Source organism: Falco peregrinus, chromosome 4 (assembly GCF_023634155.1).
Source record: "Falco peregrinus isolate bFalPer1 chromosome 4, bFalPer1.pri, whole genome shotgun sequence".
NCBI lineage: Eukaryota > Metazoa > Chordata > Aves > Falconiformes > Falconidae > Falco > Falco peregrinus.
The window spans coordinates 26,628,077-26,645,264 of NC_073724.1; the positions used below are offsets into that span (position 1 = coordinate 26,628,077).

At 38.8% G+C, this 17,188-nt stretch overlaps 1 protein-coding gene across 8 annotated transcripts in view; it reads right to left on the reverse strand.

Moving 5' to 3' along the window:
• The window catches only part of ARHGAP6 (Rho GTPase activating protein 6), a 337,142-nt gene that overhangs the window by 15,034 nt on the left and 304,920 nt on the right, over positions 1-17,188 (reverse strand). For all 8 annotated transcript variants that reach the window (XM_055802144.1, XM_027785505.2, XM_055802145.1 and 5 more), the window contains 5 exons: positions 14,156-14,351; positions 10,919-10,974; positions 7,064-7,214; positions 5,781-5,929; positions 2,307-2,486 (listed from right to left, as the gene is read on the reverse strand). In XM_055802144.1, the coding sequence (XP_055658119.1) occupies positions 2,307-2,486; positions 5,781-5,929; positions 7,064-7,214; positions 10,919-10,974; positions 14,156-14,351 (732 nt within the window). The remainder of the gene's footprint in view (positions 1-2,306; positions 2,487-5,780; positions 5,930-7,063; positions 7,215-10,918; positions 10,975-14,155; positions 14,352-17,188) is intronic.

Below are 17,188 nucleotides of genomic sequence, written 5' to 3' on the forward strand. Positions count from 1 at the left end.
GTTTGGCCCCACTGCTATGGGTTTGGAAAACAAATTGCTGCTGCTTGATTTCAAATGAATGGAGTTTTATTACAATTACATGTACAAATGTGATCTTTTCTTTTCAATGCACCTATTACGAAATGATGCACTGGGCTAATTGTTTTCAGAATACAAAGAGTCTCTCTGTGCTGCTGCTGAAAGCATGAAAAAGATGAAATAAACCCTGGTAGAAGCTTTATAAGATAGTAACAATAAGCAATTTAACACAATCAAGTATCATGTGTGTGCTTAGATATTACTCCAGAAACAGGCAGAACTTGCCATGTTGTTTGCTAAACTATGTCAATGGGAAGAGGGAAAGCACCCAGAGACGCTCAGCTGTTAGACATTTCTATAAATTTCACATCAATGTAGTTCAGCTTTCAGGAGAGCATCTGAGATAGGTTTGTCTTTCTATTATACACAGCTAGCTTCTCATTTTGAAATCTGATTCTAATCTCCCTCCACAATCTGAAAAGCTACTTTGGAAAACAAAAGAAAACTACTTTTTTTCCCTGCACACTTCATTTAACCTTCAGATGAAAATGCAAGCACTGAAGAGATAAAGGCACAAATTCATCACAATTAAAAGAGACCATATGTAGGTTAGTCTAAACCTAGCCCCACTCTTTCCACACTGAAAATCAGAACGTGTGCCTAAGTATTAAGTACCGAGATGTGGCTGTGCTGTAAAATGTTCTTAAAGAGAAACAATAAGAAAACTTCAAGTATTGCAAGTATGCTTATTTAAGTATTATTTTAAACTTGCTAGTGCCATCCATACTCTGGGCCAGCAGACCTTCACACAGGAGTGCAGTTCTGTCACTGTCTTTTCCTGCTGTGAAAGGAAAAATAGCACCTAAAGTTTCCCCAAAATGTGAAAAGATTTAAAAAAAAAAAGAAAAGAGAGAGAAAGAAAAAGAGAGAGAGAAAGAGAAAGAGAAAGAGAGAGAGAAAAAGAGAGAAAGAGAGAAAGAAAGAGAGAGAAAGAGAGAAAGAGAGAAAGAGAGAAAGAGAGAGAAAGAGAGAGAGCAAGAGAGAGAAAGAAAGAGAAAGAAAGAGAGAGATTGCTGAGTGTCTACTGGAACAAGAATAAAAATAAAGCAAAGGATGTAATGAAAGGCAATACAGTGTGAGGGAAACAACGAGAAAACCACAAGAAGTTCATTTGAGGCTAAGACTGATAGGCAGAGCTCGTGACTGTTTTCTCATGCTCTTCTCCCTGTTGAAATCTGGTAGACACCTTCCCCTTCCAGTACTATGTGGCCATTAGTCTCACATGCCCACAGTCCAGGGTTGTCCATCTCCCATCAAGGTATCCAGCACGAAACTTTGCCGGAGCAGTGTTCCTTCTGCTTTGGGAATCGATCTCCTCAGTGTAACATACAGTGCTGCTTAGTTTCAAGACACAACAACCAAAGCTATTTTTGCCTTTTCAAGACTGCTGATTTTGTTTAGAGGTGTATGCCTATTAAAATGAAGGCAGACTAGTACCCACCACTAGGTCTGACTGGACTCTGCTACCCCAGAGCAGGGCATTCTCAGGCACAAACCACATTGATCTGACCTACAATTTTATAGACAAAAAGAGGAAAAGGTAAAGCCACAGAATGAACTGTCCAGCTGACTGCTAGGCATGAGGAATGTGATTTATCTAAGCTGCATCTTAAGTAAACAACATGTCCAAGTACAAGGTCATCATCCTTTTTACGAAGAACTTCCTTGTTTCAGCAAGAGAACAGAAAGGAGCTCAGGACCTGCACAGATTTATGTTTTACTCCTCTCATCCAACTGACAAATGAGAAAGCTTTGTCCTTCCTCCCCGTCCAACCAACAAGAATGCCTTTGGTAGGACAGGATGTTCCTTAAATTAACCAAGGATCTCTCACTCTCTGCAGAAAAATTGGCTCCCTGACTTCCAAAACTGATAGTTAAAAGGTCATTTTCAGTCTTGCCTTCAAAACCAATGAGCAATGCTGGTGCACTCTTTGGTATACAACTGAATAGCCAACCTCAGCATTTCCACAGACAGAAACCTTCTAAGGAAGATACTCTTCTCTACGTAGAAACCATTCCAGGCAAGATATAAGTACGTATTTTTAATACCGTTGCTTACTGAAAAGCACTCTCCTCAATAGATGATTACTTTTTCTACTAATAATAATTGACCCTAATCTAATGCAGTTTTGACAGTTTATTTCATCCTAGTCTACTAATACTAACCAGGTATTTTTTTCATTTCACTTAAAAATGCATAGAAGTAATGTGAAGAAATATGCACCTACCATGAAAAGGGCTTCATAGTTTTCAATCATCTTTTGTACGACAGCTATGATAGCAGTACTCTCTTCAGCTCGAGCTGAGCTCTGAACTGAGAATTCTTTGTCTGTAGATTTCTGCTTGTGCAACAAGTTAGGGCCAAAGATGGTAGCCAGGTTAAGTGATGTCATTTTGTTCCCAGTAATCTAGAAAACAGAATGCAAATGAGGTGGTGCCTCCCAGGGTCTAATGTATACAGATATGCATGCACACACATCTACACACACACACACATTCTCTCCCCCCCTGCTGTGATTTGGCAGATGCTTCATTCATCAAAAGCAAAGCCGAGTGCTAGTCAAATAAAAAAAATTAAGAATTTTCAGAAAAGTTGAAACACCTTCTTTGGATGTCTCTGCAATACTGTGGATTTTTTGGATATATTTTCAAATGGATTGGAGAAACAGAAGGTGGAAGTGGTGCCTACTCTTAATTCCCTGGAAGCTTGTCAGTGGCATACTTCTGAACTTGGGGAAACCTCCCTCCTACTTCACCATCTCAACATATTACTGTCTCTTAGGACCAAATACTGAAAAATGTTAGCTTTCTCAACTAGCACTCATGATTTGAAACAGATACAGTAAGGGAAAACACACTTCTGCCTGTTTAAACAGTTCAGACAATTAAGAGAGCATGCTCATTATTTTTATTTGTATTTTCCTGTCTTTTTGCTTGCTTCCTAGAACATGTCAAATGTTTACTTGTTGGGTGGATTTTTTTTTGTTTTGGTTTGGTTTTTTAGTTTTTCCTTACTTTTATAACTCTGTGATTAAAGAAGCAATAGTAACCTAATTTTGGAGAAAGTAGAAAGCTAGGAATACATACTAGACTAGAGAGAAATTACCTGAAAAAATGTCATATAGGTTATTAAATCAAAATTTTCATTATCATATTTGTGATTAGACTACTTTTTCCCCTTCTGTTCTTTTAACAGAGCAAAAAACAGGGGTCATGTGCTTCCTTTCTGTGTTTCCACTTGGTTGCTATTCTGGGAATGCAGAAGATGCCAGCAGTTTGCCTATATAAGACTGTAAGTGAATTTCAGCTGCTGACCCAGTATTTCTTGTAGGTGTTTGGTTTTTTTACAGAATAAAGAAATATCACAAGAGTTATTTTTCATTTGTTTCAGTTACATTTGAACTAATTAATTTTAAAAAAGGACTGGAAGAAGCACCAAAAAGAGGCAGTAAACATTGCATTTCAAGAAATGGGTGGTATCAAATTAAGTTTTTCAAAGTAGTAGTATAATTTTGGGTTTTAAGCTGGTTATTTACTGAATACTCTAGTCAAACTTACAACTGTGCACTGACTGTACCCAGTTTATTTTTTTTACAGAGCTGAACTAGACAGCATAGAGATGACAGTAAAAAGAGCTTTTCCTTTTATTGGTGGGACTGATGCGAAATCTTGGAAAGACATCAGCACTAAGTAGGCGCATGGGCAGTCATAACGAACATGTTGGCTCTTTGTTTTAGAGACTCATACCAGCATGACTATTAGTATGGCACACTCCCTTATTTGTGCACCGTGCACCTGGCTGTTTTTCAGGTGACCTGCTTTTTAAACACTGTCAGAGTACTAAGCCACTAAGGACGCACAGGCACACGGTGCCTCAAGTGTGCCAGGGGCAGCTTCTGGCTGGGCCTGGATCTGCATGTGCGGGCTGTTTGTACAAACAGTGAGTCTTAAGGGCAGCCTTGGGGCATCCCTTAAAAAAATGCTTTAAACATATCCACTGAAATTAAACGAATAAGTAATTTTAACAAAGTTAGTCATCCATCTTCATCTTTTGTGAGAGAAGAACTTTTGAAATCGTGAAGAGGGCCTGCGTGCCAAAGCTTGGCTGTTTTCCTTCCAGTGATAGCAAACAATCTGATAAAATACTTTCTCTTGCCCTGTATGCCTTTATTCATCTAATTATTCATTAATAGCTTAAATAATTGTGAGCAGAATACTGTATTATCTATAAAGGTATCCAATTGCACATAATATTCCTGATACTCACAAAACTGCCAAGATAGCTTACATAAATTTGTCTTGCCAAAATACCTGTAGCAGAGCTGATCTACTGTTAAGAATGAAAATGCCTTTAATTCAACTATTGGACCAAACCAACTCTCTTAAGCAGCATCCTCTAGCCCTGCAACAAGATCCTCTTGGGTACATTCCAGAACCAACAGAGAACTCTTTGCAGGACCAGGGGGACCACAGCCTTAGCTGGCTTATACATGTTTTTAAGCACAGTAAAATTGTTAACAGGCTGCTCTTTTTAAATGTTTTCCATCATAGCGGTGTAGTTTGTTATCAACTCCTTGCTGAGGACAAAAATAACAGCATTTAAAGTGGATTTAAAAGCGCAATAGGCCTTGAAGTCACATACAGCACATCGGAAGTTAGGACTTAAGACAGAAATTTGGCAAAAGCCAGTCTCAAAGTGCCAATTTTTAAAACCAGCCAACTGCAAAAGGTGTCCAAATCTGACAGAAGTCACCACGGTTTTCCATCTGGAAGACGAAATTCTCCAGGAGTTTCAGAAGAGTCTCAGAAGTAACCTCAGAAGTAGTCTCCACTGCAGTTCAGAGGACAGAGAAGTCCTTCCCACAGATAAACCAGTACGATTTCGTCAAGCAGTGACAGACTGTATCTACCTCTTTCAAGGCTGAGAGTTGCCACCTTTTGCAGAGCAGCCCACTAGTTCAAGCATTTTTCCTGGCTGAATGTGGCAAGCCTGGATTTTCAGATCTTCTGTAGTGTGAATGGCGCAGATGCACACGCATGAATGAATGCTCAGCACAGTTCAGCCACATGGCTATGGGTGTTCTTGTCTTTGTGGGGTGGGTGCCCTCCAACCTCTCCACTGAAATTGGTCCCAATGCAACAGTAAGGAGGCCAGAAGGAAAACAGGCAAAGATGGACCCTGACTCCAACTAGTGATTAAGTCTGTCAGTTGCAAGGACACAGTTGGAGTTCCCGTCTGTATTTTTTATTCTTCACTACCCAGTGCACACACGGAAGTTAAGGTAACCCAGAAGTGTACTGCTATGTCCAAAGGTCATATAAGAAAGCAACAACAGAGAATGAAAAGAAAATGAAAAAGCACACTCTGGAATGCCTGAGACTTTCCTATGTGAGTATTTTTTCCACAGAATATAATAGGATAAAACAAGGGTGGGGATGGATGGCTAACATTAGATGTTCTTAATAAGGCAAATTACACTGTGAATCTCCCAAAGGAAGTGGTGGATGCTTTACTAATTAAGTCATATAAAAATTAAACTTCCACAGCCCTAAGAACTAAATGGCAAATGTGGAGGCAAGAATATAAAATGTCTCCCACCTTTCAGGGGTATGCCACCATCGTGTTTGATTCACAGCTTTAAAGATCTCTTTTCTGATCATTAATTAAGCAAAGCCAAAGGACACAAGTGACTAGGACTTACCTCCTGGCCATCTTTGTCTGTGGTGTCTTCTGCGTGGCCAGCCACTGTGGAGAGGAACTGCAGCAGCCGGTGCAGGGTATCGCAGTTACAGGGAGGTAGAAGATAAATGAGAAGCTGTAAGGTGCTTAGCTGTTCATCTGGCTCTAATACTAAGAGGGGAAAAAATACATTCTAAGAAAATTACTCCAACTAACCTAAAGGCAGAACAAATACACTGTTGCCAGCCCAAAGGAAGGCATAAGAATAGCTTTGTTTAAGGATCATTTTCCTTATAATGTCCAAAGAAAAAGAGAATACTCTAAGGAATTATCAAAGGTGTAACAAATACTGTTAGGGGATTTTTGCCTTAGTTGGTCAACTTTTTGTTCACAGGCTCACAGGATGTTTTCTCAGCCTATAAAAGAGCAAAATCCATGTTGCACACTTCATCATTGTCACTGGACACAAAAATTCTGCTTAATTTTCTACTTACTCCATGCACTTAGGTATAGTTGCTGGTATATACCAGGCACTGTGGGGAAGCATTCCAGTCAGGTTTACACTCTAGTAGTTTTAAATGGGTTTTCTTACAATTTCACATCTTTCAGAGGTACTGGGAGACTGGAAAAGCAACTAGAGATATAAGGGGCATTCTGCAACCACCATCACTTTAACCATCTGAAACGCAATGGTAGCTAGTGACAAATGCGGGACAGAGGCAGGATCTCAGAAATGGGGGCTTGAAAGAATCTGAAGAACACATATGAGGCAGCAGTTTAAGCTTTAAGGGTCCAACTTTACTTTGCCCAAAATCTGTGACTCAGGTCTTAGGCAACACATTTGGGAGTACTTAATACGATGGCTTTGAGGACCATGAACTACAACAAAATTTGAACCTTTGAAGCTAGGTTTGTGAAGCCAGAAAGGAATTTTGGTCAGTAAACAGCTCTAAAAATTAAAAGCATTAATGGTGCTAAGATACCAGGATTCAAATGGGACTCTGTCATCGGCTATTGCTGAACCAATGACAGGGTCAGAATTTAACAGGTACACGAATCACCTATATACAAAGGCAGAAATAGGTATAATAAGTTAAATCTTTGTTGTTTTAGTTTTATGGGCTATAATTACACAATATGAAAACCAAGGAAAGACCTCAGCAAATTTATACTATACAAATATTTGGAGGAAATCAAGGGTAGAGTATTAAATGCAAAGAAAAAAAGAATATGGTTAGTAGAGAACAAAGAATTCAAACAGGTAAGCTTTTGAAAATCACTACATCAAGACGCTGTAGAGCTCACAGAGAGTGTTGATGAAAGGTGTATAAAGTTCTCTGGTGAGAAGTGGGTCAGGCATGTCACGCAGAAATTCCTTTAACAAAGCAGCAACATCATGAATGCTGTGCTCTTCATCTAATACAACATCTATGCCCCGGTCAAACTCTTCACGTAACTGAAAAAGATCATGACACAAAACCACAGTCATTTGTTGTCCCAATTAGTACATCCCAACACAGAAAACCTCTTAAGATGTAGATTGACTCATTTTCACTTTCCAGCTTGGACATGACTGGTTCTTGGTAAGGTCAAAGCTGTAATTCATGTCTAATTGCTGGTTATTCCATGATATATAACTTAAGGTTTGTACCAGACTGTAATAAAATACAATTCTTTCTTTCCAGCTAATATATGGCGCACTTTTATGAAAAAAATGTGCCCAAGTAAATATAATTTTTGCAGAAATGTAAGATTGATATCAAAGGTAGAAACCAGGGAGAATAAGGAGAACTGCAAGAAAGGCTTTCTTATACCATTTATTGCATTATTCCTACATTTTAGAACCAGAAGGACTAAAACTGCATTTCCAAAAATTTATGTTTTTGTACCAAAAAATTAATAAATAATGTTAATATCCATCAAACTCACACTTCTCTTGTGATTTAAGACTGTATTTAAGCATAAGCAGTAAGCAGCCAGGTTCACTAAGACTTCACAGCAGCATTTATCCACACACATCTTGTTCTGCCTTCCTAATTTAGTTATATTCACCAAGTGATCATCAAGGAGTTAACAGACAGCAAGCTAACACCATTATGAGGTATTGCTACTCTTTTCCAACTACAGTCCTCAGACAAATCCTGTATAATTCAGAGGCATCACACATCCCAAAGGCATAAGAATCCCTCTCCCACATCCAACATGCATTATGAAAAGATAAAAGCCTGCCTTTCTGGAGAGATTTCCCAGCACCAAGAACAGAATACTTTCTTCAGACTGAGAGCTCCACCTTTTACTCTGTTCCTTTTGAAAACAGTCAACATGTTTTAAAACTGTTTCCTAGGAAAACTCTGCATCTTTGTTAATATTATGAGGTATCATGATCTCACATATATCTTCTCAGAGAGTAAGCATATCCAAATCTTACTAAACAAGAGGAAATTTGAGGTACACACTTTCTTTACCAAGATTATTACAGACATCTCAAAAAGAAGAAAGAAGGTAAGTCACAACCAAACTATGTGTCTGTGATAATATGTGGCAAACCTTGACCACAGACAAATCTATCTTGAGTGTGTATAGTGTGGAAGAATGCAGAAAATCCCATATTTTCAGCTGAAAACACGCTTTCATAATGGGCGTGAAAGGTATTCTATAAAAACTACAGCCTCCTTTTTTATTTACTAAGACTACTTTTAACATTATTAATATCAGTTATTACTAATAATGAATAATTATGTTTATGAAGATCAGACATTGTTCTTCATGCTTCCCCCGCTGATTTGCGGTCAAAGATTTTCCAGCACCAACTTGGGGATTTCATTCCCAGCTGAATTCTGCTCTTCAGACTGGTGGCAAATGCAGAACATCCCTGTGGAGCCCCATAAATTACCTCTATTCAGAAGATTGCTCTGCAATTACTGCCCCAAAGCAGCTGAGGAAACAGATTAGCACTGCATCAGGAATTCAGACTTCCCAAATAGCTGTCTAAATCATAAATCACTGTTACAGTCTTGAATATGGCACTTCTGATTTGATATCCTGTAAGGCCTCAGAGAAGTCCTAATTAGCACAGTATCAGATAATCATTGGTGAAAGATGGACACATTTCAGGTCCAGGTACCACAGCTGTTAAAAACTGTATTTCCAGGTTTAAACTTTAGGTCCCTCAGACTTGATTCACAGGGAACAGTTTCAGACTTGTGGAAAATATAGCTGGTGAACTACAGCACCCACTCCAGCTTAAGATGTGAGAGCTGAGGACATCTGTGCTGAGAGAGGGGATGCAAGAGCAGAGCTCCAGCCGTGTCACTCCTCAGCCTCAGGGTCTAGCAGTTGGTTCACCTGCAGAGCTGCCACCAGGTCACCAGGCCTGGCACAGAGGGCTGCCCACCCCAAGCTCAGCAACAGTGTTCTGCTCAAGCATCTGTATAGTTCCTGGGCACAAGCTGGTACCTGGCATCCTGACGTACCAGACCTACCACCTTAAGTCAACGCTAGCTCAGGAATCTCTGTCCTACACCCCACTGTATATAGAGGCAGCAGTTTGTAATAGATGCACTTGTCCCAAATTTTCTCTTCCTGCTCACCAAACAAAAACCCTGCTGGCACATGCATTTACTTATGTATTTACTGCAACAAACTACAGTTGAAATAGGGTATTTTATAACTGCGGGAGGAAGGGAAACAAAGCTATGCCTACTTTCTACACCAGAAAAACTAATGAACAGCTGCAAAAGCACAAGAAAATCTGAGTACTGGGTTTGGCTTTCCATGGTTCAGAACATGAGTGGAATTTTAATTGAATCCAGACTTTCCCATGTGTTCATGTTGACAGCATTTATTATTGTAACTGCAAAGGCCAAGCTGATGCTTCTATGTTGTTTAATGAAATATATTAGTTCACCTAGTTCAATAAATTAGTCCATGTAATAGAATACATAAATACCCAAATCTCTTGATTTCCTCAGCTTTTGAGAACACAGTAAAAGGAAGTGAAAGTCATTAATGTTTGAAGTGAGGCTTCATTTACAAGTAAATGATACAAGCCCTCTGCTTTTTCCCCAGAGGTGTGATGCAATTGTACTCGCCCCTGAATGACAATGTATGTTTTGACATTGAAGCTTGTAATGCAAATGACAGGCAACTTACTTTTCAATACTTTAGTTCAGTGTCGATCTAACAACTGCCTCTGCAGAACATGAATGATTTTAGTTTTGTGTTATGCCAGCCACTCAGCAATAGAAACTGCTAGAGAATAAACTACAAATCAGTAGGCTACACGGTCCTACCAGCCAGAATCGAGTCAGTTTAGCCATCCAAGGTAACCTTCCAGAGTGCCAAATGTTATGCTGTGCAGTTTTTGCAACAAAGAACTATTACTCCTGGGATCAGATGCAGTCAAGCTTTCTTTTGCTTTCTTCTATTTGATCTTTTTGGTCTTACACTTCCTGGCAGGGGTGTTTTCCTGTAACTTTTCATCCCCTCCCTAAGCAACATGCAACCATTAGCTGCTCTCTACTGCTCTAGCTCAACATGTATTCCCAACTTCTGGGAATAACAATGCAATATCTAGGGCTGAAGAAATACCCACTTCTGACTTTGTCTCTGGAACCTAACTGTACACCATGTTTACTTTTTCAACATTTGGCTGAGATGGGTCTGCTCTGACCTTCAAGTTTAACGGGTAAAAGAAAGGTGATATTTTGGAGCAACAATATGAGGGTCAAAGAGATTGTTCTGTACTTGCATATTTTCTCATACTGTGAATTTTCCAAAAAAGATTTACAGTTTGGGTTTACTTTGGGAGCTTCAGCTGTTTCTGAGATAAAACTAGCAGCCAAGGTTTTTTTTTCCCTACAGTGCAACCTTTGGAAAATTTCATTGCTGTAGTCTATTTGGATCTCCAACCCTGTGCTGCTTCTCCAGAGCAAAACATACAGAGACTGTTAAACTGCTGAGAACCTGACAAGAATTTCACCAGATGTAAAAGATGGCTGGAAATGGCCTGTTATGAGCCACGAAAAAAACAATAAAGTCACTGACCCAGAAAGCCTGAATTTCACCAGGTGACGGATGGGGAGGAAATCACTTAACAGAAAGGAATCAAGTTTGTTTGTATCATAGCTGATGAAGGAAAAGTGTATCCATATCACTCACCTGTCTTACTCTCTTTTTTGAGCTTCCAACTCTGAATATTCCTACTGTCTGGAGACCTGCAAGTATAGCACATCAGATAACTGTTTTGTTTCATTTCCTGCTGAAAATTACATTAAACCAAAGCAATTTGGGCTAAATGTGTACTTAAAAGAATAAAAAACTCACAGTGTATTTCTCTACAAGCTCGTACTTACCATGCTGAGGCAAAACTCAGTTGTCTTGGATTAAGAAGCCATCCACTGCAGTTTTTAAGAATCTCACATCACCTAACCTGCAAAATGGCATCTCAGTGACATTTCTTGTGATGCCATTTTGGTAGTGCCATGGCTACTCCATGAGGGACAGAGGTATGCAGAGAGGGAGGCACTGCTCAGCGTTTGGAGGTGACATTTTCAGGACTGACATCAAAGGAAACAGGCAATAAAATAACTAAATACTTGGGCACTAAGCTGTGTCTTTGGATACAGGAAGCAGCTGCTGTTTGGGGTTACCTGCTGGCTCTGTAGTGCCTGTCAAGACAAAGCTGAGAGTTTCCTTCAAAGATGTAAGTAGAGAACTCCGGCAGATTATGAGGGGGAAGAACTCTACCTGGGAGTTGTGTGCAGTTTATAGGGTAGGAAGAGCTATTATATAGAGAGAAAGCTATAAAGAAGTAGTGTTGTACTTCAGGTAAAGTGCAGGAGGTGTGCATCTTGTGTCGTTTAGACTTGAAGTGATTTGGAAATGGGTGTTGCCTGTTGTTCCATAAAGATACAGCTCAAAGCTTCCTCGAGCCCTGTAGATACTATATACTACGATACAGAATATCAAACAAACAATAACGTAGTTGTTGAATGGGTGAACTTTGCTGAGTAACAGAAACTGAAAAATTTTGAGTGTAAATACCACCTTAGAAGTGATGTGGTCTTTAGCAATGAGAATGTTGAATGGAAATCTTAGCGACTTAAACCAGCTGTGTACATAACATCATTTTACAGTTATACATTTTTTTTGCAAAAAAGATTAAATTATCTATTAGCTTTGACAAGTTTACGGTCTAACAAAAGTTACTCTGCAACATTCATTTTCTCTACTGACGTACAGGAGATACAACCTTGCAAAACAAATGCATTTTAACAGCCATGAAGCTACATTTCCTTGCTAGAGATGCATAGCTTTGCAGCAGTTTCAAATTTTTATCAGAGAAATTCTGATAGGATGCTGCCTTTTAGTTTTTAGTCTTAACACAACACCTTGCTTCAAATATTCTCCTGTCTTTGGTTAACAGAAAATTACACTGATGTAAAAACATTTAGTAAACTCAGGAACATTGGCAGGGAATCATCTGAGATGGAGATACTCATATTGGCCAAAAACTGGAGACTGGTTACCAGCTCCCGCCCAAACATACAGGATTTGTTTTACACTGCGGGTCTGCAGGAAGTAAGCCTTAACAACTCTGGTACATGACCTCACGGAAAACGGAAGGTGAACAAGGCCAGGGTCTTTTATGGTTAAAAACAATCATTTTTTGTCATATAATGTTCAAAGTGATCATTTATAGTATTTGTGAAAAATCCCTAGGTGATTTGCTGCTGAAACATTGGCCTAAAGGACTTATGCATACAGGCAAGTATTTTCAGTATCAGAAGCTTGGTCCATCACATAGTCTGGAATGATGTTGCTACAGGACTGTTGCTAGAAGAGAAAGTCATCTACTATTCCTAAAGCCAATGAGCAGACAGAAGTGTCTATCTTCTGCAATCTTTAAATTTCTCGTCAACCAATCCCAATGACTGTTTTGTGTATGGTGGATGAAACTGAAAAATGAAGAATATCAATTATTTGCCCCAAATTATCGCAGATTATTGTGTCATGGGGTACTACAGCGCACTCTTAGAAAATCCACAAAAAATATCATTTTTTTTTAAAAGGAAACTTTACTGTGAAGCAAATATTTTAGTAAAGAATGTTGTATAGAAAAGAAGTTTTGTTATAACAGTGGGTTAAGTGGATTAAAAAATTTATCAGAGATGATCAAGTGACATAAAATCACAGCATTCAAAGGATATTAGCTGGACGGCTTTTTTGGCTGACTCAGACACTTTTATGTTACCTAAACTCAGCTACCCTTGCTTAAAGGGACAGAAGTCATTCATCTCAAACTTAATCGTCCCCGCACTTATTTGTCAGCCATGGTATCTAATATCTGTAAAAGGCTAACAATGACTCTCTTCCACAGCTTGTCTTTATATATGTGTAAACAACATGGTTTTCAATTATGTGTTGTAAAAGCGTAGCATTGTTGTTTAAATAGCAGTCCCTCATCTGCAAAAGCCTTTCATTCAGAGTCAGTAAATGATTTTTTTTCTGGTCAAATTACGTATAAAATGCATCATTGGGTGTTGCAGTCACCATTACTTAATGGTTTGTTTATTATCAGGCCAAGTGATAATTCTGTCTTGCTGTGGCCAAGTTATTTCAATTCTCATTAAAAAGCTTTGTAAGACTAACCTACATTGGGAGAGATGTTGAACAGATACCTTGATTAACTATTGTTTCTGTATTACAGAAAGCTGGTAGGAGGCTTGTGTCTGGACGATCATGAAGACATGAGGGGAACATTGGCAGGAGCTTATAATTCCCTTTGGACAGAGCAGGCTTGAGCCTAAGGCTGGTCAGAAGGACTCAAGCCAGGGACAAACTGAGTAGCCAGCCTCCAAGCCTTGTAATGAACAGGAAAAAGCTTCTTGGAGCTTAATATAATTTCACACAGGATTTTTTTTCTTTCTCTGAGCCTCTACCTTGAAACGCTGTTTCTAGTTGAGTCTTGCACTGTAGTATAAACAGGTAAGTTAGCTCTTATACCTTAAGATTCACTGGTGGCAAAGAATGACTCCAGCCTGACTGGCACATTTCAGAATTTAATTCTCGAGGTATGAGTAAACCTGTGCCAAGAGCTGTTCCTGCAAAGCTGAGCACTCCAGTATGAGATGAACCATCTCCAAGAAACGTCCCTTCCTCCACGCTGCATGGGCCAGTTTGCAACCTTGTAGAACAGATCCTTACTTTGGGAAGATATATATGTAATTATTTGTGAGACAGTATCTTCAGCAAGAGGCAAAATAGGAGGAAAAGTGTCTGACTTTCAAAGATGTCCTTGCAATTGGAAGTATATGCTTGCTTCTCAAAATACACATTTATTTATATTATAGTAAAAATATATCTGCCACTCCTGGGAAAACGAAATATTCTTACCATGCTTTTCCAAGTGCTGGCAGCAACTATCGACAAGCCGGGGAACCTGCCTGTAAATAGGGTTCAGGCTTAGTTTCTTATCTCTTGCCTTTTCTTTCTTGCTCTGGGCTTCTGCTGGCAAAGAGAGCTGGAGAGCCTCCAACAATCGTGACTGATTGTCATCAAGATCTGTGATAGAGTCCACAGACATTGCGCCCTGTAAAATACACACACATGAACAATCAGTATGGCTGGAGAAACTGAAACACTGCAGGACCTTATCTAACAAGACTTTTGCCTACCTTTATTTTAAACAAACTAATAGAAAAATACAATCTGCTACACAGTTTTTATGAATTAATGAAGTTATAACACCAGTGTAATGGATGGGAAAATCACAATGGTACCAATGCTATTATTACCATGCTACAAGGAATACAAATTAGATACTGAAAAACCTAAACGCTTTCCGCTCACTCAGCATACACTTTTATTGTTCTAGGCCTGCACATACTGCAGGACAAGGATGAATCATGGTCTTTCTGTGCACCTCAGCAATATACTACTTATGTGTACAGGGATACATACACATTTTAACCCTGATTCCCTACTTCTCCTGTAGCTTAGGACACTGCATCAGTGAAATGATGCAAATAGGTTTTCAGCCATACAACACATACAGTTCACTAACAACATGAATACATACAACTACATTATCGCAGAACTCACAGAACAAAGACACAGCAGAGGGATAATATTTTTTAGATAATTCTACGTTATGTATCAATATTTAAAAATAATTAAAATCCCAATGAAAGTTTGAAAACTATGTTTGGGTTCCAGCAAGGCACAGAAGTTCAAGCAGCCTACAAAAGATAAAGCAGTAAAAGCAGTAGGAGGTTTATGGCATGCTTCAATGTTCACACTTGAAAAGTAAGATTATTTTTTTTCAAACCACAAGACTACCATCACTTCAAAATGACCATTTCCCTCAATTGTTATTTAAATTTACCAAGTAAAAACATTTTAGGGGGCATCTAGGCTTACAAGTTTTTCAAAAGAAAAACACTGGGTTAAATTTTCTTGCCAAAATGAAGGATACATTTTACCATAACATAAAATGTACTGTACAGGGATCCAGCATGTCATCCTAAGAAATACTGAAGAAAATGTAAATTCTCATTCAAAACTTTGCTGACAACTCTAATTTCTTAAAAGCACAATGTTCTGCTGACGGGCACTTCATAGACTGCTGGTGAGATCTCTATGTCTACTAAATGAAAACTGTACAACTGTGAAGGAATTTCAAGCTCTAGAAGTATTTTCTTCATCAGCCTAGACAAATGAACTTCACAAATGTTTCCAATTCATACACAACTCATACAAAGTCCACTGAGATTTCAACTGAATTTAAAAATTTTTAGTTTACAATAAAAGCATCTAACTTATCAGGTATGGTTCTGTTTCTTATAAGTCATGGAAGACATAAATAAAACATACTGAAGTTTTTAAAATTTTTTTGGACCCACATCTCTAAAAAATTACTTGACCCTTTAGAATGCAACTTTGACCTTGATTTCTGATGTCTCTCAGAAGTACGTTTGCTTGATTCTCTTTACCATTTCCTGACAAAAGGAAACAAAATACCCCACCCAAACCAAGTAAGAATCTCTGGCTATGATCCATGTGTGTCAAATTCCAACTGAACAATTTTTTTCTATTTTGTTTTTAGACTTTGGAGTTTCAGACATTAAAATTAGCTGACCGACACTGGAAATCCTAACACCATCCTCACCGCTCAGCAACTACGCAGTTTCTGTATGACAGGTGCCCTCCTTTAGAGCCTGCCTTTACTGGTCCTTCCCTGGCTGCAAAGCATCCTCTCCTCATGAATCATTATTATCACAAAGTCACTTAAGTCGGATTCAGATCCCTAAAATAGATGTAAATACAGTGAGTTCATCATTATCCTTGGGCATTGTATCAAAGTTGTGGATTAACTGGTGCACTGAGCTGGCTTTAGGAAGAGTGACCTTGAGTTCTGTGGATAAAGTACAGAACTGCTTGTCAATACCAAGGCCAGCTCTGGTTTTAAATTTTTACGTGCACAGGAAAACCCTACCTACATACTCCATGGATCCAGCTCAAGCTCAGCCAGACCCGTATGATGGTTGAGGAACAATGCAGATCATGCACATTGCTGCCCTCTACTCCAGGACTATTAACACAGACACAGTGTTACTTGGACTACAACATCCAGAAAGAGAAGAAAAATCAAGTTCCATCCACTAGGTGTTACCTTTACACATAACTGATACCAGTCTCTGCTCCACCATGACAAGCTCAAAATCTAAATTAACTGGGCAAGTCTTAAAATAAGTACACAGAAACATGAAGGAATGTGGAGATTAAAGAGGAGATGAAAAAAGCAAAAAGAAAACCAATACCAGAGGACAGTGTGGAAAAAAGGTCAGGTGCAGCTTTTCTTCACTTTCTAAGGCTCATAGAAGACTTTTTCTCTTTTGAAAAGATGAGCAATATTACAGAGTATGTATGGGGTCAAATACTATCCATGGCAGATCCATTTTCACTCCATACTTTATGCTACTTGAGCAATAAAGCAGTATGACTGAGCTTCTGATACTGGAATAAATTCTGGCTGCACATTTTGTATTTTTATATATGTGTATATATATAATAATACATTAACAGAGAGCCAGAATATGCTCTATAATAAGCATACAGAAAGTGCCTTGCTGGATGACCAGGGTCTCAACTCCCAACTGCTTGTCAAAAAATCCTACACAGAAAATACAGCAACAGTGATTACTATCTAGCTCTTGGAGAAGAAATAACCACAGCACTCCTACCATGAGCTCTGCAGCCAGCATTATCTTATATCCCTTACTGAAAGCCTCAGCTGAGTGTTAGAAGACTCAGTGGAATACAGAAAAGCAAGTGACAGAGCTGCAAGTAACGTGAATGGTACAGTGGTAAACAATCCCTCTAATTTAAGTTTAAGAGGACTGCACTCTAGGTGTCCGTGCAGCATTT